General features: G+C 43.4%; 1 protein-coding gene across 3 annotated transcripts in view; it reads left to right on the plus strand.

The window, feature by feature from the left end:
- Positions 1-23,634, plus strand: part of ripor1 (RHO family interacting cell polarization regulator 1) — a 134,432-nt gene that overhangs the window by 79,041 nt on the left and 31,757 nt on the right. For all 3 annotated transcript variants that reach the window (XM_037108187.1, XM_037108186.1, XM_037108188.1), the window contains exons 2-4: positions 1,147-1,270; positions 21,436-21,588; positions 23,198-23,276. In XM_037108187.1, the coding sequence (XP_036964082.1) occupies positions 1,173-1,270; positions 21,436-21,588; positions 23,198-23,276 (330 nt within the window). In that variant the 5' untranslated portion in view covers positions 1,147-1,172. The remainder of the gene's footprint in view (positions 1-1,146; positions 1,271-21,435; positions 21,589-23,197; positions 23,277-23,634) is intronic.

The following is a 23,634-nucleotide window of genomic DNA, read 5'->3' on the forward strand; positions in this document are numbered from 1 at the left end:
TGATGATTTTAAGAGATGGAATTAAATTTACGGCCTTCCTCTGTTTATGTTTCCACATAATTATGTGGACATTAATTAATACATTTTTAACATTTTTAATCTAAGTTAAAGTCAAATGAATTGTTCCTAAATAATCTACAGCTAAACTACAGTGTTTCCAAAGTACACTTTAAATCCCTTGCGTTGACCTGTTGAACTGAGCAGAATCAGCCTTTGCTAGTCAGCCAGATGACTGCAGCCCTCAGGACGATCACCCTTTGTTAAATTTCCTGTCCGGAGAGGCAGTCGCTTCTGACTTCCTGTAGGATTGTGACATTTCCTGTGCTGTGGGAGTGGGGTGTTTTCTTGCTAAGGCCTTTCAGCTGTCAAAAAAAAAAACAGGATACAGGACACTGGATAGACCACAGTAGGAAAACACTGCTTTAGCTGGCAGAAATTAATTGCTGACTTAAGCCACAATAACAAAATGCCACCTCAGGGCACAGACATTAAATACTTGTTAAAGGCTACATCATCAAAATGGATTAGCCAGGTTTAGACAAGATAAAATGGCTGAAATAATCTATCAATGCAATGACCATTGTGGTTTCAATGATACCCGTTTTAACAGATATAAAGGGATGCATAAACACTATCTACACAACACCAGAGGCTCTTTCTGCTCTTCATACCAATGACACATTCATAGGAGATGATCAATCTATCTAGCTAGCAAGCTATCTTTCTATCTGTCAGTGCTTTTATTCTATGAATAGAGGGATTCAGATTCAGTCATTTGAATTGTCATTATTATCTCAATTTATTTGAGAGACAAAACAAGGGTTGCAATGGTGTTTTTGGAAGATTTGCAATTTAATATTTTTTGAATGTGATCACTCTGTACAGGCTACGTGGCTGAAATCTGGGCCTGTATTTGCTCAAGGTGAACATTTAATACAATTTAAAAATGGTCCTGAATTTAAGAGAGTTCCAGAGGTCTCTCATCAATGGGGTAGGGTTAGTATGACTCAGTACAGAAACACACACACACAAAAACATCATATAGTTTCAAAAATAGTGTCTGTGCCATCAGATGTGTGAGATGGATGACAGTAAAACATGCATGTCAGCAGTGTATTGATGGCTCTTCTCCTCGGTTCCTTACAGGGAGGCCGTCCCGAACTCTCTCCACCATGTCGTTGGCTGCTCGTCCAGTCAGACGCCTCACCCCCGGATCCATCACTAGGAGCCAGAGCTTCACTGGAGTCAACACTAACGACAAGTCCTACAGGTACACACACACACATATAATCAGACTGTCTGTCTTTTGAGCCCCACCTGACAGGGTGTCCTGTGAAGTGTGTGTGCATGCATGCGTGTATTTATAAATGTTAGACATGGACTGATATTAAGTTCTGGTTTGAATTATTTTAACAGGTAAGCAAAACATCTGCTAAATTACAGAACATTTTAATCAGTTTCTCCCATTCATTTTTGTTTTCAACATGAATTTAATGTTGGGAAATAGTTATTGGGTCATGTGATTGGGATTTATGAGTTTTTAGGCTGTATGAATTGATCACTGCAGAGCAGCTTTTTATTCAGTTGATTGTAACTCACCGTTCTTGTTTTCACTCTTTAGCTCCTCTCTGTTCACTTGCAAGCTAAGTCAAGTTTGTGCTAGCTGTGAACAGCTGACGCTGCTGATAAGCATGGGGTTTGCTTGATATCAGTGTTGCTTACATAATGATTTCACAGCTGACTATAAGATTATTAATAAAGATCTGGCTGGAGGTGTTCTGCAACATTTTACAATACAAGTTTTGTTAGATTGGCATCCCCAGGAACCTCTTAGTTCAAGTCAAATTTCCAAGGGGCATAATCAACCAGCACAGATCTCTGGATGCAACTGATTAGACCCACAACCTATCAAAGCAACAAAACACATTAAGGTGTTTCTGTAAAACTGCTGCCTGTCATATTTAAAATTGATCCCGTCAAATATTGACAAACATAGCAGTCATTTTGTTCTGTAGACGCATGTTTGATTAACGAAAGTGGTGCTAAACACGTTGCATTTCCTTTGACAGCTTACTTCAAAATAAAAGTAAGTAAAGTAAATTAACAGAGCCCCTATGAAACCTGCACACACTACATAAACGGTTGTGATTGGCTTGTCATGGACTAGGCTGACTGGAAATCTGTCTGAATGAAGGGGTGGCAGATGCATCTCTGAGAGCAAATAAAACATGAGTTTGAAGAATTGTCTGAATGAGACTGTTGTGATCTGGAGATTGACTCTGTTTAAATCAATTGGGAATATTAATTGATCATTGACAATAAATTAAATGTACGTTATTACTATTCATCAACATAATTTAACACCAATCTTGAATCAGGAATATATAATCGAATGATATGCTTTTAGTCTTAAGGCCTGGAGTTTACCTATAATACTACTACTACATATATATATATATATATATATATATATATGTGTGTGTGTGTGTGTGTGTGTGTGTGTGTCAGCTGCTGACTGAAAAAACTGGGGAGGACAGGAGGAAAACCAGTCCACGGTGTCATGTTATTTCATACAAGTCAGCTACTTATCCTTACTTTCTTATTGTCTTCACTTACAAGACTTCTTTAAAAAACATTTTATTAAATGGCAAAAGGCTGTTGACATTAGGACCATGAGAGAGGAACAGAGAGCAGAGAGGCTGTTGACATCAGGACATCAGGACCATGAGGTATACAGTGGGCTAATATACAAGACAAAAAAAAAAAATACCAATATGCACCCCCTCCAGGATTCGATCCCTGATCACTTGTGGGATAGGCAACTGCTCTACCCACTGTGCTACCACAGCAGTCAACCTATATACTTCACAACATCACAGGACATCACACTCATCACTCATCACAATCTCCCAAAACAACTGTATTGCTGCTCTGTTTTGTGTCCTGGTTGTGGCGCCAACGTTATGTCCTCCAGCAGGACGAACGAAACGAAAACTATGAATTATCTTTCTGACTGCTTCTCTCTGATTTCTCCAAACAGATTTTTTTCTTTCAGAAATGTGCTTATATCTCCTTTGAAACCGATTCCAATATCACTGAAAACTCCATATTTCTTGTCCCAGCATGGCTGGCAGTGAAAGCTGTAAAATACATAGATTCATACATTCTTTGTTTACGGTTGTATAAATGTGAGAATGACATTTGGGAACTGTTATTGGACCAACCTGCTGTCAATTTTGTATTCTGGTTGCTGATCGGTAAGGAAGAATATCCTCCCTTAGCGTGTCATTTTACGTCTCTTAGCCAACCATAGATCAGCATGAAAAAATCCTAAATCCATTGAGTGAATGGAAGGAGATCCCTCCCACGGAGGACAGAAGCCCTCCGTCCTCCTCTAGCCCCCACCTTTCTGCTCTCTGCTCCTCTCACAGACTGCTCTGTCTCCTCCGTCTGCAGCTCAAGCTGTTCAACTGTTTTAACTGGATTTTCTACCAAAGACTTTTTTTTTAATATAATGTATATGTAATATTTTATAAATGATACTGAGATTTGGTGTGTGTGTGTGTGTGTGTGTATATATATATATATATATATATATATATATATATATATATATATATATATATATATATATATATATATATATATATATATATATATATATGTATATGTATATATATATGTATATGTATATATATATGTATATGTATATGTATGTATATGTGTATATATGTGTATATATATGTATATATATGTGTATATATATATATATATATATATATATATATATATATATATATATATATATATATATCCAGCCAACTGAAAAACTGATAGTCAAATTGTCTTGAAGACAGCATTATATATTATTATTATTATTATTATTATTATTATTATTATTATTATTATTATTATTATTAATATTAATATTATTATTATTATTATTAATAATAATAATAATAATGATAATGATAATAATAATGATTTAAGGTAGTTTGGCGTTAAAGCTAACACCTAGCCAACAAGATTGTAAGCCTTTGCAAAGGTTACTAAGGAGTTGGAACAGCAGCCATGCAGCCTCAGCAGAGTCCTGGAGTCTCAGACACAGCTCATATAGAAGCTGTTCCACTATTGTATGCATCAGATTTCAAAAATGAAAGTGCCAGGAAGGCACACAGACAGAAAGTATTAAAGGAAAGACCAGAGACACTCTTCTCTGACTCCTACAAGAATGGAGACATCAGCCACCTGATCTTCACAGAGCAGCCACTGGAATGGCACTCTGCTATTAGGACCCACTACCCCTCTGTGAAGAAGGAGGGCATCTGTAATGGCTGGAAACTGAAGGTCAGAGAAGCAGAAGACCCAGACTCCAAACATATACAACAATGGGCCTGCCACGGTGCAGACACAGACACCACCTCCACCCCCACCTGCCCTCCTGCTGACCAAAAGAGTGAGTCCCTCAGCTCTGAACAGGCCAAGAACCCCTAGCTGACCTCCATCATCACCAACATGAAGGTGAAGTTCAGTGAGCTGGAGAGAGATCTGGTCCAGCTGAGAGAGCTGATCAACCATCAGCCAAGCCAGGAGGAGGCCTGCAACCTCAGCACGGAACTGAGCAGACTGAGCAAGGTCAGAGAGCAGGACAAGACAGAGCCGAGCACCCTGAGGGCTGAGGTCAGAGAGATGCAGCAGCACCAGGACAGCCACATGGCAGCGCTATGCACCCTGACAGAGGAGGTGAAGGAGCTGAGAGAGGAGAGACAGAACTGGCCTCTCTGTCAAAGAAGCTCCAGGAGACAGACAGAGTCCCCCTGGATCTGACAGGACAGCAGGACTCACACCAAGACCACAACCAGGACCCTGGGAGCCCCACCCAGAGACACCAGGACAGAGAGACTCCATCCACCCAGAGACATCAGGACAGAGAGACTCCATCCACCCAGACACACCTGGACAGAGAGGCTCCATCCACCCTGAGACACCAGGACCAAGAGGCTCCACCCGCCCAGAGACACCAGGACCAAAAGGCTCCACCCATCCAACAGCTCCCCTCCAATCCACAGACCAACACCTGAGTCCACTGGTCGAGTCCACCCATCCATCCAGACTGGCACAGCGGCAAGACATAGTCATCCTCATTGACTCCAATGGAAAGTTTTTGAGTGAAAAGAAAATTTTCCCCAACCACAAAGTGGCCAAACTCAGCCCAACCAGCCAACATGCCATGGAGCTGCTGTTGGAGGTGTGTCTGGGTTCTCCGAGTCATATCATCATCCACACTGGCTCCAATGAGCTGAGGACGCAGCAGGAGAGAGTGTCAGAGTCACTGATATAAAAAGACTCCAACACCTTCCCCAACAGTAGAGTGGTTATATCAACCCTGCTGCCCAGGAAAGACTTCCACCCAGACACCATCCACAGGATCAACAGCAGCATCTCCAGAGACTGTGTCCTGAGACCCAACGTCCACCTGGCCTACCACCCCACCCTGGACATCAGCTGCCTGTATGACCACGTCCATCTACTTAAAAACACTGTCCCAATCTTCGCCGCCCCAGATATTGTTTTGCAGGAGACTTGGAATAGATGAGATATGCCCACTGGTTGTCCTTTAGGTTATAGAGAAGTCATTTTCCCATCCACCAAAATGAAAAGTGTAAGCCAAGGCAGAGATTCAGGGGGAATGTTGATCTGGTACTTGAAGATGAGACCAGCTACAACCAAACACAAGGAAACACTGATCTGTGGCGACCTTTATGCCAGAACAGGCACAGAACCAGATCTGATCAATGCACAGGGAGACAAACAAATGTACCTGACCATATCAACATCCCATCTCCTGGACATCGGCACAGGAGCAACTGTTGACAACTGTCAACAGAAATGGGCATCAACTGCTGCAGTTATGTCGCACGCTGGGTCTGTACATAGTAAACGCTCGGCTTCAAGGGGAATCCTTTGTTCTCTACACACACAGCTCTCCTCTTGGCAACAGCACAGTGGACTATATTATTACAGACCTGGAGCCCCTCTGTCTAAGAGCATTCACTGACAGCACCACTATCTGATCACAGCCAAATCACCCTATACATTAGGAAGACCCCCATGTAGCAGAGCCCCGTAAACTCAACCGCTCCAAACAACCTTATAGATGGACAAGTAATAGAAAGGATGATCAGAAAGCAATTGGTCATCCAACAGTCCAATCTCAGTTAGACCATTTCATCACCACCTCCTATCCCCACAGTAATGATGGCCTGAACCAGCCTGTTCAGGATATTAACTCCATATTTGACAACATAGCATTTCTGTCCAATCTGAAAAAATCTCAGTATCACAGTTAAAACTCAGCTAATGAAAAGTAGTTTGACTCTGGTGTTGGCAAAACACTGACAACCTGACAATCATGAGCTCTGCCTCCAGTACTGGGAAACACTGAAATTATATAAAAAAAACACTGAGCCAAAGCAGCATGAACAGCACCAACTTGAGGAAACTGAGGAGTCCATACACTCAAGCATTTTTTTGAAAAAATGGCATTCATTCAACAAATTAAACAAGGAAGAATTGGCTATTCAAAATGGTGAAATATGGAAAAGTCACTTTCTATACAGTGCAATCACACTGGATTCAGTCCAAAAAAATCTGCTCAACAAACTAGAAATCCTAGAATCAATCATTAAAGACAACCAAAATCCTTTGGATTATGAAATTAGTGAAGGGGAACTGCTGGCTAAGATCCAGACCCTGAATCCAAGGAAAGCAAGTGGCCCTGATGGCATCTTAAATTAAATGCTTCATTTTAGCAGCCATGAAATCAAAACTGCCATACTGAAATTATTCAATCTCATTCTGAACATTGGACATTTTCCTGACACGTCATTCTGAACATTGGACATTTTCCTGACACCCAACATTCATTTGAGTCCCCTTCAACCCCCTCCAATCTTCAAAAGTGGAAACAAATATGAGCCAAACAACTACAGAGATATATGTGTCAACAGCAGCAGCAACAGTGGAAGTAATTCTGCAGCATCTTAAACAGCCAACTGCAAAACTTCCTCAGTGAGCACAATGTCCTGAGCAAGAGTCAGATTGGTTTTACACCACAACACAGAACCACTGACCACAACTACACCCTCCACACCCTCATTCAGAAACACGTCCACCAGAACAACAACGCAATCTTCTCTTGTTTTGTAGATTTCAAGAAAGCATTCGACTCAATTTGGCATCATGGTCTGTGTTACGTGTGTGTTAAACAAAAAAAACAGGTCTCCTAAATCTGTCAATCTGTTAAAAACCGAACACTGGATCAGTTTCCCAGTGGTTCCAGTTCATCTTTTTTCCCTCCTGAACAGTCTCTTCCTGATAAACCTGATGATGTGTTCTTGCCTTTCATTATGAAGGGTTCAGTCTCGCTGATTGCTGGGGGACCAAAAGTTCCTGTCGTTATTTTGAGGGACAGTGCAGCTTCTCTTCTTTCATACTGGGGAACGATTTGGCGGGTGTGAAGGTGCTACTTAATCCTGAAGTGACAGCTGTTCCCCGGTCTGAGTGTTCAGATGACTTAGTGGTCCAGGTGACGGCCGAACAGGCTTTGTCATATTAACATGTTGAAGCCTTACATGGAGAGAGAGTCCGCTTCACCATCCCCTGCTGTGCTGAAATCTGTTGTAGCGCTGTCCGGTGCTGAAATTATCGATCAGGCTGAGGCCTCTGTGGCCCTGTCCAGTGCTGATTTGCTGGAGTCTGCGGATTGTGACCTTAACTTGTCCAGTGCTGTTGTTCATGGGCGTTTAAAGAACTCTGAAATGTTGGCTAACCTTAATGGTTGTGTTTCGCATCTGTCCCCATCCCAGCATGAGGATGTGGTCCGGTTGATTGATTTGCATGGGTCGTTGTTTTCTGATGTGACTTCCCAGACCCATGTGTTGCAGCATGATGTTGATGTAGGAGATTCTCCTCCAATTAAGCAACATGCTTGCAGGGTTAATCCAGATAAACGTGCGCGTTGTGTTTATATTGCGTCCTTTATATGTTACTGGCCTCTTTTTGTTCGAGTCTTTGGTTGTGTTCAGTTTGGGGCCGTAACAGTCTGTTTCTGAAATTACTAGAAAAAGAGGAAGCTATTGGAGGAGAAATCTACAATATTATTAAGACAATGTACATAAATAATAAATGTGCTGTAAAAATTGGAACCATGGAAACAGACTTCTTCCCCCAAAATAGAGGGGTAAGCAGGAACACAGGAACATCCCCAATAATGGATGCAGAGCTGAACTAATTCAGATCCAAAAAAGAGCTGTAAACTTCTACCAACACCTCAAAACCAACAAGCCCAGCTCCTGCCACTACAAAGCCCTGCGGTGCCAAGAGGAGAGCAAAGAAGGGAGTCCCCTCAGCCAGCTGGTCCACAGGCTGAGCTTCAACAGCACCGGGCACCAAGACCACCCTCACACAAATCCATCCCCACCAAATTATAGCAAAAGAAAAAGACAATTATATCAACTATTGGACATCAACGACCAAAACCAAAGCAAACTCCAATGCTATTTGTCCCTAAGCAGGCAATACTCCATGGCAGATTATCTGAGCTCTGTAACTGACCTGAGACTGAGGAAAACGTTTACTAAGTTCAGACTCAGTGACCACAGCCTGGCCTTAGAGAGAGGTTGACACTGTTTGGCCATGCAAATGTCTCAAACAAAGAGAAAGGCATGTAGTTGACACCAGAAGCCTAAATACTAGGGCCTTATTGCCATGAGGAGCTGCAGGACAAAGAACAGGGGAAAAGGCCCATAAGGTGTGAAAACCGTGACCCAGGTTGACCTGCCCCCAAGACGTTCACCTGGTCCTTATTGGCTGTGAGCCCGGAGGCTCCGCCAGGATCACAATGACGTCTCTCCCAGTTTAACAGTTGTGAATCCTCACTACACACCGTATTCCCCAGGAGCTTATATTGTGAAGAGACTTCAGTTCCACGCAACCTCTCACGCTCCCAAACGAGTTGGAGCTTCGAGTCAGATGGGGACCCGCGCTATCCGCAACAAGTGGCATCAAGTAAGAGGCTTTGGCTTGTGCAGAAACAGATAGTGTATTGCGTGTTTTCTTTGTTGTGTTTTATTTTGTTGTGAAAGGACCGCCAAGTTCAGTTGCTACGCTCGCTAGGAGCTCATTCAGGTTAATCCAGCCTGTGTAGTCTTTCTGTTGTGTGTGACCACAACATGTTGTATTCCGGCTCGATCAGCGGACGATAAACGAACCTCGATTCACCTGTCGGCCACTGTTTGAGGGAGAGACAACCACTGTGCACCACATGGTCGTTGTGTTTGTTTCTTTGTTGTCTGCTAAGCCTCAGCTTAGCTTCTTTCCTCTTTTACTAACACACACACACACACACACACACACACACACACACACACACACACACACACACACACACACACACAGACATACACTGATTTCCCATTGGCTGTTTACAGGTCCAGCCCCATTTTAAAAGTCTTGTCCAACAGATTCCCAGAGGACCCCTTCAGCTTGGGAAGGGGTCCTCAGGGTCTGGCTCCTCCACCCCTTCTCCATATTCCAGTTCCTCTTCTGTTAATGCCTTTCTCCATTTGGTCAGCACCAGGTGTATGAACCTGGTGGACCTCACGCCCAGCCACTCTGCCATGGCCTGTCAGTCCTGCAGTTCACTCACTGCCGCCTTCACCACCTGTCCCAGTGTTAGGACCCCTGCAGGCCTCAGGATCCTCCTCAGTCCTGGAGTGGAACCATTCTCCATGTCCAGCCTGGCTCCTCCAGCCAGTGGAGAGAAACTGCAGTTTCTTTGTTGTTCTTTTTAAAAACACTCCAAGCTTTAAAAAAATTCACAGTAAAAATGGGCTAACGCTGTTGTGTTTAAAAAACTTGTGTCCATTGAAAACAACAAGTTGTCAAGTCCCATTTCATCTGCTCTTTTAAAAATCAAGCCTGCCAAGTCCCTCCATACATTCAGATATCCTGTTAAAAACATTTGTAAAAACTGTAATCTAAAAGTCGCCACACTGCTCGTGATGTCCACCACACCGTGCCCCCCTTCCTCTTTTGATAGAAACATTACTTTATATTTTAATATTGTAACAATATTACTTTTCTGAGCCAGTGGAAGTTTCCTCCCCCCCAAAAATCCATCAATTCTGTTTGTATTTTTATGATTATTATGTCTGGTGGCTGGACACAGGCCACTCTGTGCCACGGTTGTGAGGCCACCAGAGTATTAATAATCAGTCTTTCCTCTGAAGGACAGTTGTGGCAGTTTTCCTTGGATCCTTTCTAAAACTCCTTCCTAATTCTTCCCTGTCACATTTTCATTTTCTAAAAACGCTCCTAAATATTTAGAACCATCCCTTTTCCAATTTAAACTTCCTGGTTTTAAAAGCCCCCTCTCCACCTGCCCACTGCTAACGCTTCACTTTTCTCCCAGTTTACTGTTGCTGATGATACAATCCCAAAGTCTCTGACAATGTCTTCCAACTTTTTAATTTCATCCTGTTTTTTGATTAAAAAAATGATGTCGTCTGCATAGGCTGATAAAATGTGGTTTCTTTTAAAACCGTTTAAACCAGCACTTTGGATACAATTTTGTAATCCATGCCCAGAAGAGATACAGGGCGCCAGTCCTTTACCTCCTGCAGATGTCCTTTCTTTGGCAGGAGAGTTATCACTGTCCTCCTGCAGCTTAGAGGTAAAATCAGGTCTTTAAAACTTTCATTAAAAACCATTAAACGATCCATTCCCAACTCCTTCCAGAACTCTTTGTAAAATTCCACAGGATAGTCAGAGGTTGTGGCGATGTTTTGTGGGACCCTGGGTAAAGTTCAACAAAAAGAATAAAACAGTTCCTGGTGCTCTTGGTACTCACTTTTATAGAGTTCTGTATAAAAAATTTTAAATTTGTCTGTGGATCCCCTCTGGCTGTTTTAGTTCCTGTCCTGTAGCAGATTTTATTTCATATATGAATCTTTTCAGTCCGTTTTTCTTTTCCAAGTTTAAAAAGAATTTTGATGGTGAGTCCATCAGTGCGGCGCTTTGGAAACGGCAGCAGACCAGCGCCCCCTGAGCCTTCGTGCCTAGTAGGTCTTTAAGAGCAGATCTTTTAGACTCGGCATCTTTAATATGATCTCAATTACCAGTGGATTCCAATAAACTCTGTCACTCCACAATCTCAATCTCCAGATCCCTCATAGATCTGGTGATGTCCTCTGTGACATTGAGAATGTACTGTTGACAGAGCTGCTTTTTACAGGTTAAAACCTGTAAAAAGGCGAGGATGCTGGGGCAAAGCTTTTTGAGAAAACAAGAGCCAACAAGTGTCTTTTTTCCAGACATGCTCAGATCAGATGTCCCTTCCTACCACACCCAAAACACTTGCTACTGTCAGAGGAAACACAAATAAACATAATCAAAGTCATCCACTTGGATCTTAAAAGCCAAACTCAGTCCTGTTGTTGAAGACCATCAGGACGTTTCCTCTGTGAGACACTACATGTTTCAGCAGAGGAGACTTGCAGCCTGATGGGACTTTCCTGATTGGTGATTTAGCCAACTGGTTGATTAAAGTTTCATCAGTGATGAATGGTGACACATTTGAAATTGTTACCTTTTTCGCTGGTGTAGCAAGCGGCATCACGGAAACAAACATGTCATTCACCGTGACGCATTCACCTTCTCAATACGATCGAGAAAAATCACCACAGCTCCTTTCATCCGAGTGGCTGGTTTCACTCTGCTGTGGCTGACAGCCTGCCCCACTGCCAGGCTGCAGTCCATCAGAGCTATACCTGCCGGGACATCCAATAAAATCTTTACATGCAGAATTCTGCAGATACATTTTACATGTAGACAGAAACATGCCAACACATGCATGTAGAGCAGAATTAGGCAGATATCCACTGATAATTAACATTCAAAACAGTGCACTCAACTTTTTTAACCACCTGAAATCCAGCCCCCGAGACACCCTCCACTCCAAAGCCTTCCAAACCCAAGAGCTGAACCCAGAAAAGAGTCCCCTATATCAGTTGGTACTGAGGCTAACTGCCTGCTCTTAGACACAGTCTGACCAGCCTCACAACAACACTTGATCTCCAAACACCAGAGTAAAGCAAATTATAATGTTCTAGAGAAGTTTCTTTACATTATGTAAAGAAACTTCTCTAGAACATTGGAAAAAAGAAAAAAAAAAGCCAAAGTAGATTAGAATGTTATCTAGCCCTAAAGATCCTGACCCAGTTCAGGCTCAGTGACCACAAACTGAAAATCCAAACAGGGAGACACAAAAAATCATGGCAACCAAAAGAAAACAGAACATGTGGTCACTGTTCGACAGGTGAGGTTGACCCCGAATTTCCACTGGATATGTGTCAGCTGTGTTATGGCTCCGATCCAGTTTTGCTCCACCGTCTGGCAATCCCCACTGGTTGCGTTTTGAGTCCGCCACAGCACAGTACAGTAGACAGCTGGCATTGTGAGGCCGAGGAGTCCTGCTATATTCACATAATCACTCGCGACGGCAGTTATAGGTTTGTGTTATTAAAAACAACAACACAAAGTGTTCCCGACCGAAGGATCAGCAGAAGAGCTTGTGTTTGTCTCTTTTTTGACATTTATGTGTTGGTGTCAACACAGAGTGTTTTATTTTGAAGAGTAACCAGAGGTTGTTTGTTATTACGGCGCTTGACTTCCTGTCTGCTCCGTGCTAAATTCAGCAGAATTGCTGTATCTTGTTCTAGCATCAGCCAGAAATAGAAGTCCTGTGTGTCTGTTCCAGAGGCTCCGGACTGCCGGAGCTGGGATGGAGCAGATACGCAGCGAACCGCACCTGGTGGAAATTAACACAGACTAAAAGTAAAACCAGCTCTGCTCACGTGGCGGAGACATAAAAAAAACAGAAACATTTATTGTGAAAAATTCAGCTCTACAATCTTAGATTTCAAAGAGCTGAATGACTTCTCAAAATTAAAAATACTCCTGGGAGAGGGAGACAAGGCATATCTTGCTGCCCAATATATATCAACATGCTACGACCTGAGGGACAATGAGTGACTGACACACACACACACACACCCACACACACACACACAGTAAATACTGTATATATAATAAATGTAAATCTAAATTGGTGTAAATTAATCTTGATGCTGTGTATATGTTTATGTTAAATTATTGTTAATGTCTGAAAGTTTGGATAAGATGCTTTGGCAATATTGAACTGAGAGAGAGAGAGAGAGAGAAGATTCCATGAGAAGAAGCTGCATCAAAAATGAGCTCCTGAATATTATCTCAAACTTGGGCCTGAAAAGTGGCACATTTTACAAAAGAACCTTCAAATATTCTAAATCAAAACAACTAGCTAACCATCAACTAGCTAGATGTCACCAGTGTAACCTGATATCAACTGCTAACTCAGATAGTACCTGCCACTGGTACAGACATTTATAAGGAGAAACTGCACTGAAAACGATAACAGAAGAGGTATCCTATGAAGACAAGAAGAAGAACAAACAAACCAAAAAATACTGTGTTTAAAGGTTAGAAAAGCAAATAAATAATAAATAAATAGTTAGCCTAGTCCCCTGTGCAGTAAACAAGTGGTCGCCATGGAAACCGGTCAGAAGGCAGTTAACAGAACAGAGAGCATAGAGGTTGGATAGCTGCTAAATGTAAGAGTGCAGCAACTGGGAAAAACACAAGGACAAGACACTATGGGAAAATCCAGAGGTCCTTTACACCCAACAAAAAGAAAGAAGGAAGAAGAACAACCTCATATTCTTCACTGACTCCGTTTACATCTGGAAAGATACTCTGTGCAACAATTATGCATACATAACCAGTGAGAGCAACGGCTCAGGAGGCAGATTAAAGATCTGAAGCGTTTGGTGAGATTCGGACAAAGTCGGGAACGAATATGCTTGATGTGTTCAGCTGCATTGAAAGCTTTTGGTTTCAGTCTGGGCGGTGTGTGGGGGCCTTAAAGGTGAACAGCTTTACAAGGATGACCCTCTGCTCACCATCACTTACTACACCAAAGGAAAGATCATGGTCCAGGGGAATGAAGCCAACCTGGAGTACTTTGAAGAGGCATTCTCCTTGTTAAAAGCTGAGGTGAACTCCAAGAGGATCAATGTCCCCTCTGACAGTGAAGATGATGAGAGCCCAGCAGAGAACCCCACCACCTTGTCCATCTCTGCCCCTCCCACACCTGCCAACTCCACCAACCAGCTAAAGGAGAGTCTGGCCCTGCTGGAACTGGACTTTGCTGAATTCAAAGAGCTGACCCAGGCCAGCTTGTCTGACTATCAAGACACCACTGTGCAGCTGCTTCATGAGGAACTCCCGCAGCTCAAGAAAGGTAACCAAGTCTTGGAATCTGACCTCAGAGGAAGTGTAGAGGCACTAAAACAGGAGAACAATGTGCCTCGTATTCAGTTAGCCAAAGTGAAGGAGGATGCTGAGAATAGAGAAAGGAGCTTCACCAGGAAAGTCCAACACCTGACAGACCAACACTCAGCAGTCCCCACAGTGACAACTACAGAGACACAGATTCTACCTGCAAGTGTCCCAAACCCCTGCCTTCTTGCTGTCTCGATGTCTGTGCTCTGCACCAGCCCAACAACACCCTGGCAACTCCTGATACACCCACACAGCCAGCCACCAACAGCCAGCTCTACCCATCCCAGCTGCCCTCCACTCAGCCAGAAGAACAAGCTCCACAAGTGATCCTGCTGGCTGAGTGAAGTGGAAAATTCCTGGACACAAACAAGCTTTTTCCTGGTTAAAAAAAAAAAAAATGCTGTTGGAACATTGCAGCACCACAGGCCAGGCAATGAAGCTGTTAAAAAAGGAGGAGCCATCAGAACCTTGTGATCCACACTGCTGAGGCAGTGAAGAATATGGCGGAGCAGGCCAATAAGGAATTCCCTGACACCTGCATTGTGATCTCCACCCTGCTACCTAGGGCAGACATCCCTCCTCATGTCATCCATGACAACAATATGGAGATCAGAAGAGGATGTGCCACCTTACCCTGCATACACCTGGCCCGCCACCCAACTATTGGCACCTGGGACCTCTATGATGGACTCCATCTTCACAAAGAGAGGATGAAGATCTTTGCAAAGACCCTCAAAGACACCCTTCCGCTCTCTCCTACAAGAAGTCCATCCAAGACCTCCTCTTCTCCATCACCACCCCAGGATGATCCCCCTTGCTGTGAGGAGACACAACAGGTTAGCCTGGACCTCCCACTCCCCATACGCCCACCACCTCACCACTGTGAAACACAACCAAAGGAGGCTTCTTTCCCCCTCCTCAGTCCCTGCCCACCATTCCCCTTTACAGGATCGTCAGCTGAACTATGCAGCAGCACCTATCCCTGGTCCACCTTCCCATCCACAGCAGTAGAACTATGCAACAGCACCTGCCTCTGGTCCACCTCCCCACCCACAGCAGTAGAACTATGCAACAGCACCTGCTCCTGGTCCCCCTCCCCACCCACAGCAGCAGAACTATGCAAAAGCACCTGCCCCTGGTTGCACCTCCCGACCCACAGCAGCGGAGCTATTCGGCAGTAGCCAGCCTACTGCCATAGTCCCTCCCCCTGCTACCTCTGAGCTGGGATACATCAGGGAGATGCTACACACCCTGTACACCCAGCTTCTGTCCAGCTAAGACATACATATTCACAGTACTTTCCCATATCAATAATAGAACAACATAGAAATATATTATTAGTTAGTAATAGTAATAATAGCAACAGTGGTATTCGGTACAATGGTAATATTGGTAAAAATAGTACATAGGCTACCTTCATGGAATGCGCCCGTATTATTTACTGAGGGTATTCACGGCTACCATTGTTATCGCTGTTTACATCCCCCCGTCAGCTGATGCAGCAGTGGCCTGTGAAGTCATCAGCTCTGCTGCTGCCAAACCACAGACTGAACACCCGGATGCATTCATGGTTATTACAAGTGATTTTAATCATGCCTCACTGGACAAAACTTTAAATAACTTCCATCAATATGTTGACTGCCCCACAAGAGACAATAAAATGTTGGATCTCCTGTATGCTAATGCCATGGATGCATATGACGCCACAGCCCTTCCCCCCCCCCCCCCCCCCGCTCGGCAGGTCAGACCACAACTTGGTGATGATGACTCCCAAATATGTCCCTCTTGTGAGAAGGCAGCCTGTGCACACGAGGACGGTGAGGATGTGGACACTGGAGGCTGCTGAGGCACTGCAGGACTGCTTTTAGTCGACAGACTGGGATGTACTCTGTGAGCCTCATGGGAGGGGGAATTGATCAGATGACTGACTGCATCACCTATTACATCAGATTCTGTGTGGACACCAACATGCCATCCCGGACTGTGCACTGTTTCTCCAACAATAAGCCCTGGATCACCGGTGACCTAAAGCGCTTCTGAACAAAAAGAAGAGGGCTTTCAGGTCTGGAGACAGAGAGGAACAGAGGAGAGTGCAGCACGAACTCAGAGAGATGCTGAGGATATGTAAGGACAGTTATAGGAGGAAGCTGGAGGCCAAACTCCAACAGATCAGTTTGAGAGATGTGTGGACGGGAATGATGAACATCACGGGGATGAAAGGGAAAGACAGGCAGACATGACCAGTTCAACCAGTTCGTTAACAGGTTTAGCTCACCTCCTGCCACCTGAGAAGCTGCAGGTGATGGGAGCTGATGACATAATGAGCTCCTGGATTACTGACTTCTTGACAGTCAGGCCACAGTTTGTCCGTCTGGGCAGTGTCTTGTCCGATGTGGTGGTCAGTGATACAGGAGCTCCACAGGAACTGTGCTTTCGCCCTTCCTCTTCACCTTATATACCACTGACTTTCAGCACAACTCTGAGTCATGTCACCTGCAGAAATTTTCTGACGACTCAGCTGTTGTCAGTTGTATAAGGGAAGGAGAGGAGGGTGAGTACAGGACACTGGTAGACGGCTTAGTTGAGTGGTCTGAACAGAATCATCTGAGGCTGAATGTCGATAAGACCAGAGAGATGGTGATCGACTTCGGGAGGACGAAGATGCCTTCGCAGCCACTACGGATCAGAGGGGAGGTGGTCGTATGGTGGAGGACTACAAATACCTGAGAGTGGTGTTTGACAACAGACTGGACTGGAAATCTAATACCGAGGCTGTGTACAGGAAGGGGATGAGCAGACTCTGTCTCCTGAGGAAGCTGAGATCCTTCAGTGTGTGCAGCAAGATGTTGGAGATCTTTCACCAGTCTGTTGTTGCCAGCGTCATTTTGTTTGCTGCTGTGTGTTGGGGCATCAGAGCCAGCAACACTAACAGACTTGATAAAATAATCAAGAAGGCTGGCTCTGTACTTGGTTGCAGGTTGGATTCTTTTGAGACCGAGGTGGAGAGGAGAACACTGAATAAACTGTTATCCATCATGAACAATGATCAGCACCCATCACATAGTAGACAGACAGCCGAGCATCTTCTCTCACAGACTGCGATACAGGAAATCTTTTCTGCCACATGCTAACACACTGTACAATAACAGCTAAAACTCTGGTCATAACACACAGTCTCTACATTTTGTATATTACTTTTTTTATATTGCTATTTAATACTAGAGTCTACAATCCTGGAGAGCTAGCAAGACAGCTAGCAAGATTTGAAAGTGGCACTTCCTCTATGTTCCACCCCTCCCCCCATCCTGTCAGTGCTCCGTCCAATCCATGCCCCCACAAACTTGAATGTGCATCTGGCAGTGGGACTCAGCAGGGAGAAGGAGATGCCGGAGCATGACGCAGCAATCTAGCTGAATTTAGCACGGAGCAGACAGGAAGTAAAGTGCCAAAATAACAAACAACATCCGGTTACTTTTCAAAATAAATCACTCCATGTTGACACCAGCAAACGTTGTGAGTTCAGCTGTCTATCGTACTGCGCCGTGACAGACTCAAACCGTCTGACTTCTTTCTTTATCCAGAGTCTGTATCGTCGCAGCCTTTTCTGCCTCAGGCTTTCTTTTTCTAGCCTTTTTAGCGGGGCAAGCTGTTACATTTTGCATTTTCTCTGCCATTGTAACCAAATGAACGTCTTCTCCTGCAGCTCTGTATTTCTGCAGAGGAGTGTGCTGAATATTTCCGGCAGCAGTGAAATGTAACATGTGCACACGCAGAGGAGGGATGGACAGAGGGGGGTGCAGGCAGAACGAGACATGAAGGCATCTGACCAATCAGAGCATCTGACCAATCCGTGCAGTTCGGGCTGAAAAGCATGGATTGGTCAGCTTTTTCTCAGTCCTGCAGCTGCCACGGAGGTCTGATTATTTTCGTTCCTTTTTCTGAATACATAATGTATTGACTACTCTCAGGATAGCAGGACCATTTCACCCAGTATAGCAAAATGTGTCTCTGAACAAAATTATAGACTCTAGCTTTAATATGTTTAGGTTGTTCCTCTTATTTCATTGTGTGGTATTGTCTCTGTGTATAATGCTAGTGCTACATCGAAATTTCCTAGCTTGGGATCAATAAAGTATATCTATCTATCTATGAAATCATTATTTAGTATTATAAATGTATAGATAGTTGTAGGTGTTTTAATATTTGTCTCACTATACAGGTTCATTTTGATTGTTTTTTTATGCATTCATTTCATATAAGCTGTTGGAGTATTCAGGGTCTCCACTCCTCAACCTTTGAATGGAAGAGCGGAAACCCTGAATTCATGAAATCTATTAAAGACGTTGATATAATTGTATTGACAGAAACGTGGTGTCAAAATGATTTGCTCACTCACTGTCCTCCAGGATATAATGAAGTCATGGTGCCCTCTGTAAAATTAAAAAACATATGCAAGGGCAGAACATCGGAGGGGAGGGGGGGTCTTGGTGAGGTATAAAGGAGCCCTCTGCCGTCAGATCACACCAGTAAAACAGGGTAAATCACATCATTTGGTTGAGATTTGATCAAACCCTGGGCATAGCTGATAGCAATATATAGATCTGTGCAATTTATATACCCCCAGTAGATTCTTCTTATTTTGATGAAGACATTTTTGACACTCTCCATTCAGAAATTGCCGACTTCCAGGCCCAGGGAAACGTGCTTCTAACTGAAGATCTGAATGGACGAACAGGAATTGAACTTGATGTCATGGACCCACAGGGCAACAACCATGTCTTTAGTCAGGGCCCCCTGTTTATCACACCAACCATCACCCATCGGAACAACCTTGACTCTGAAATAACTCAAAGTGGCAGGGAGGTAGTGCATCTCTGTCAGGCCTTAGGCCTGTACATAGTTAATTGAAGGTTCAGAGGGGACTTTTTAGGGAGATTCACTGACTCCTCAGCTCTGCAATCACTGACATGGACCCCTCCATTATCAGTGCATTCACTGTTAGACAGCAACCCCCCCTGCGTGCGAAATATAGTCCAAAATCCAAAGGCCAGAGCGATGGTTCCGTTTCACTCCAGATACCGATACCGTTGGCAGTACAAGGCCATCCACTGGCTCAAACAGACAGAACACAGAAAAAGGACGAAGTGACAGCCCAAAACAATCTACTGGTCTTTACAAACTGAAAAGGGTTTCAATCGACAGGCTCTCTCCAGCAAAAAAGCTGCTGCACATCAGTTTAGGCCACATCGGGCAGTGTGTCCCGGGCAAATTTGGTGGAAACTTTCAGGAAGTGTGGAGCGATTTCACAGGAGCTGAATGAAATTTTAGGTGAGCGGAGAGCGGTCTTTGAGCGTAGCTGTCTGGTAAAACTTTAAGCGATAGAGCGATGGAGCGAACACTAATGTAAGCGGGTGGTGGAAATTCTCGCCGCTCAACTCCACTCACATGCTCTGGACCACAACCAAATAAATATGTTCTTTAAACTTTCAGATCAAATGAGTGACAAAAAAGAGAACCCAGTAAGCTGTTTTAATTAAACCCTACCTACAGATGGGCCCCAGACAGTTCAGACAGATTCATCATGGCCCTGATCTGATGAATGGCATATCAATATATGACCAAAACCAATATGTCTCTACCAGAGATGGTGTAAACAAGGCCAGTGATGATATCAATATGATATTTCATAAGGTAGCTCTAAAAGCTGACTTCATAAAACAGAAACAGAAGTCTGTTAAAGGGCAAACCACTGAGAAATGGTTTGATCAAGGATGCAAGACCATCAGAAAAGACCTGAGAAAAATAACAAATGAAAAACATCGCCAACCAAACAACTCAGCCTTACGCATTAGATACAACGACATTTTAAAAAAATATAAATGTACAATTACAAATTATACCCACATGAAACTTGAAGATGTTGAGAATGCCATTAATCAGAATCAATTCTGGGATATAAGGAACAAGTTCAACATAAAGCAACAGACATTACTCATCCAAAATGGTGACATCTGGAGAGCACTTTTTGAAAATCTGTACAAAGACCAATAATACCAATAATTCCAGTCACTTCAGATCAACATTAAAAATACTCCTGGTAGAAGGAGACGGGGCATATCTTGCTGCCCAATATATTTCAGCATGCCACAACCTGAGAGACAGTGAGTGACACACACACACACACACACACACACACACACACACACACACACACGCGCACACACACACACACACACACACACACACACACACACACACACACACGATATACTGTATATATAATTAATATAAATGTAAATTAATGTAAATCAATCTTGATGTTGTGTTAATGTTTGTGTTAAGTTATTGTTAATATCCAAATGTTTGGACAAGATGCTTTGGCAATATTGTTTTTTTTTAAACTTTCATGCCAATAAAGCCCCTTTGAATTGAAAAAAAGAACTGAAGAGAGAGAGAGAGAGAGAGAGAGAGAGAGAGAGAGAGAGAGATCTGAAAACAGTAATAAGGTATATTCTAACTAAAAGGAAAAGGAAAACAGTCTCTGTCTCGTCTGGTGAATTAGGAACTGTAGCCAAGGTCAAAGTAAGTTCAAACATTTCACCAAAACTTAACAGCATTGCATTAACTTGGAAATGTGACTTGCAGTGGGGCTCTGCAGCCATAAGCCCTGAGTGACATCATGGTCATTTTGCCAGAGGTCATATGGGGTGCTGCAACTTTTGTCCAAAAGTAGGTGGGGTTAGAAATTTGGAAGGATTTTGTACCGAAATGCAATTTACCAGACTGTTGGGCGTTAGCTCAGTTCCTTTATTCTTAAGTTAGCAAGGCTTCTGGTTTTCCTTACAGGCCTCTCTACTGTTTTCAATATGTGGATGAGGTCCCAACAACTCACTAGCTAGCCAGCATATTCCCTGTTTAAAGTCTTCTGATAATATCATGTTCTGGATATCTCTGATCTATGATGTTGTCCTGATGATGATTATGATGTTGCAGGAACCTTTCAGTGTTCAGCACTCCAGCTCTCAGCAGGAAGCACAGCAGAGCCAGCAGGATGTTTACCATGTCCACCAAGTCCAACCCACCACCTAAAGTTCCTCAACCGGAGAGGCTTGATCAGGTCTACGAAGCACTAAAGAAAGGCCTTCAGTGAGTACAACCACGGTGCACACAGGCGCTCACACATACAAATAGCAACAGTTAGCTTAATTTGGAGGGAGACATGTTGTTTGACGCTGCACAATTTAGCTGGGGGTGTCGCACCGTAAAAGTTATGCATTAGAATAATGTATTATTTGAGCAGCTTTTCTAATAGGATCAGTGGTAAAACTTGTTACTGTGTCTGGTAACACTTCATTGCCTGAAATTAAGTGTTTATGAGTTGTTTTTGTACCTGATGTGACCCACCAGGTGACCAGCCACTCTTTAAGCAGGATATAAATAGTTTCACTTTTATCAATATGGACAATGCTATACATGAACAAAGAACAACACTGGGTTGTCATAATGGTACAGAATAATGCTTTGGAACCTCAAAATCCTTTACACTTCACATTCAGACAGTTCTATCAGGATGGAGATTTAGTCTTGGTGCTACGGCTCCTAAAGGGGTGTAGTGGTACACGTCATGATGACAACTGTGTGTCTGTTGCAACGTGTTTCCACAGGTGTCCTCCTGTTAATCTAAGCATGCACCTGCTGACTGTTTGTAATTATATGGATGCTGTTATAATGTGTTGTGATTGAGATCCTCACCCACCACGCATCCTGGAAAGTGACAAAGTTAAGTTTTTTGCTCTGAATTACATAATTACATAATCACCATCAGTAAACTGGACGCTGTCTGACTCTGTCACTCGTGGGGATGGAGGCTGTTTTCTGGGGGAAGGTCTTGGCCGGGAGGGCTGACCATCACCATGATTTTTACTATAACAACACAACAGTGGAATGAGTCGATAGAACAGACAGGATGACATGCACTTCTCACGTATAACTGTGGTATTTTTTCCTCGTAAATTACAGAAGACACTACCAGTTACTACATGTGAGTTGTTTGGTCCTGTATCGTTCCGTTGTGGGTTGAAGTGTAGAACATGTGATGAGTGAAGGATCTGTTTAGTTATCATTCTGTAAACACCATCAGATCGAGATACCCCCGCTCTACGCCACAGGGTTATCCTTTCACACAGGTTTGTTCGCCAATACTGCGCCTCTGATGCTACCTCCATCAGTGCCACAATGAAATTTCACCCCTCGCTGCATTCACAGACTTTCACACTGAGCAGGATGCAAAGAATTGGCACAGGATGCCTATATTCAAAAGGCAGTGTGAATGGGGCTATTGAAGGAGAGTTGGATGCTGTTGTGTCTGTGGATAATGTATTGTATGCATTTCAGTTGGACTACTGACTGTGAAGCAAATTACCAAATGGGGACTTTAAAGTTTTGAACTATAGTTTTAAGATAAATCTTAACACAGAATATGATGAGTAAGACGATGCCACCAAGTCTGTTCCGATTTTTGGTGTGCTGCACAATGAAACAGATGACAGTGAGAGATGTTTAGGTGGTAGTGCAGAGGTCTGACAATTGAAGTCTGGTTAATATTCTCAAAACCTGTGCAAATAAAAACAAAAAAAATGTGTGTGCTTTAATACATGGGTATATTTTGTGTGTGTGTGTGTGTGTGTGTGTGTGCGTGTGTGTGTGTGTGCGTGCGTGTGCGTGTGCGTGTGTGTGTGTGTGTGTGTTTTCTCAGGTCTTACCTACAGGTTAATCAGATGGATTTGGACAGCCTCAGCAGACAGATGAAAGAATCAAAGAGGAACTCCAGACTGGTATGTTCCGACTTTGTACTGTTTTGCCTGATAAAAGTTTTAAGCATTAACTCAAACCCTGTTACAAGCTTCTTATGTCTAATATAATGCTCAGACTATTATTGTTGATATCTTTTTTTATTACACTTGGTTGCACATGCAGGCAGTTTTGAAAAAGGTCCCTTTGTTCAGTTGAAAAATATCAAAATTACTAACAAGCAGAGGTTTAAATCTGCAGTCTGGTGTTATGAGAAAGAAGTGGACTTAGCCAGAATGTTTGAATGAACCAGCTCCCAGGTCCCTCCTTCTTCCTCTCTGCTGCACTATAGCCCTGCCCTCAAAGCCCCTCGCACAGAGGAGCCTGCTGTTCACAATATCA

The sequence above is a fragment of the Acanthopagrus latus genome, chromosome 8 (assembly GCF_904848185.1).
Source record: "Acanthopagrus latus isolate v.2019 chromosome 8, fAcaLat1.1, whole genome shotgun sequence".
NCBI classification, from domain to species: Eukaryota; Metazoa; Chordata; class Actinopteri; order Spariformes; family Sparidae; genus Acanthopagrus; species Acanthopagrus latus.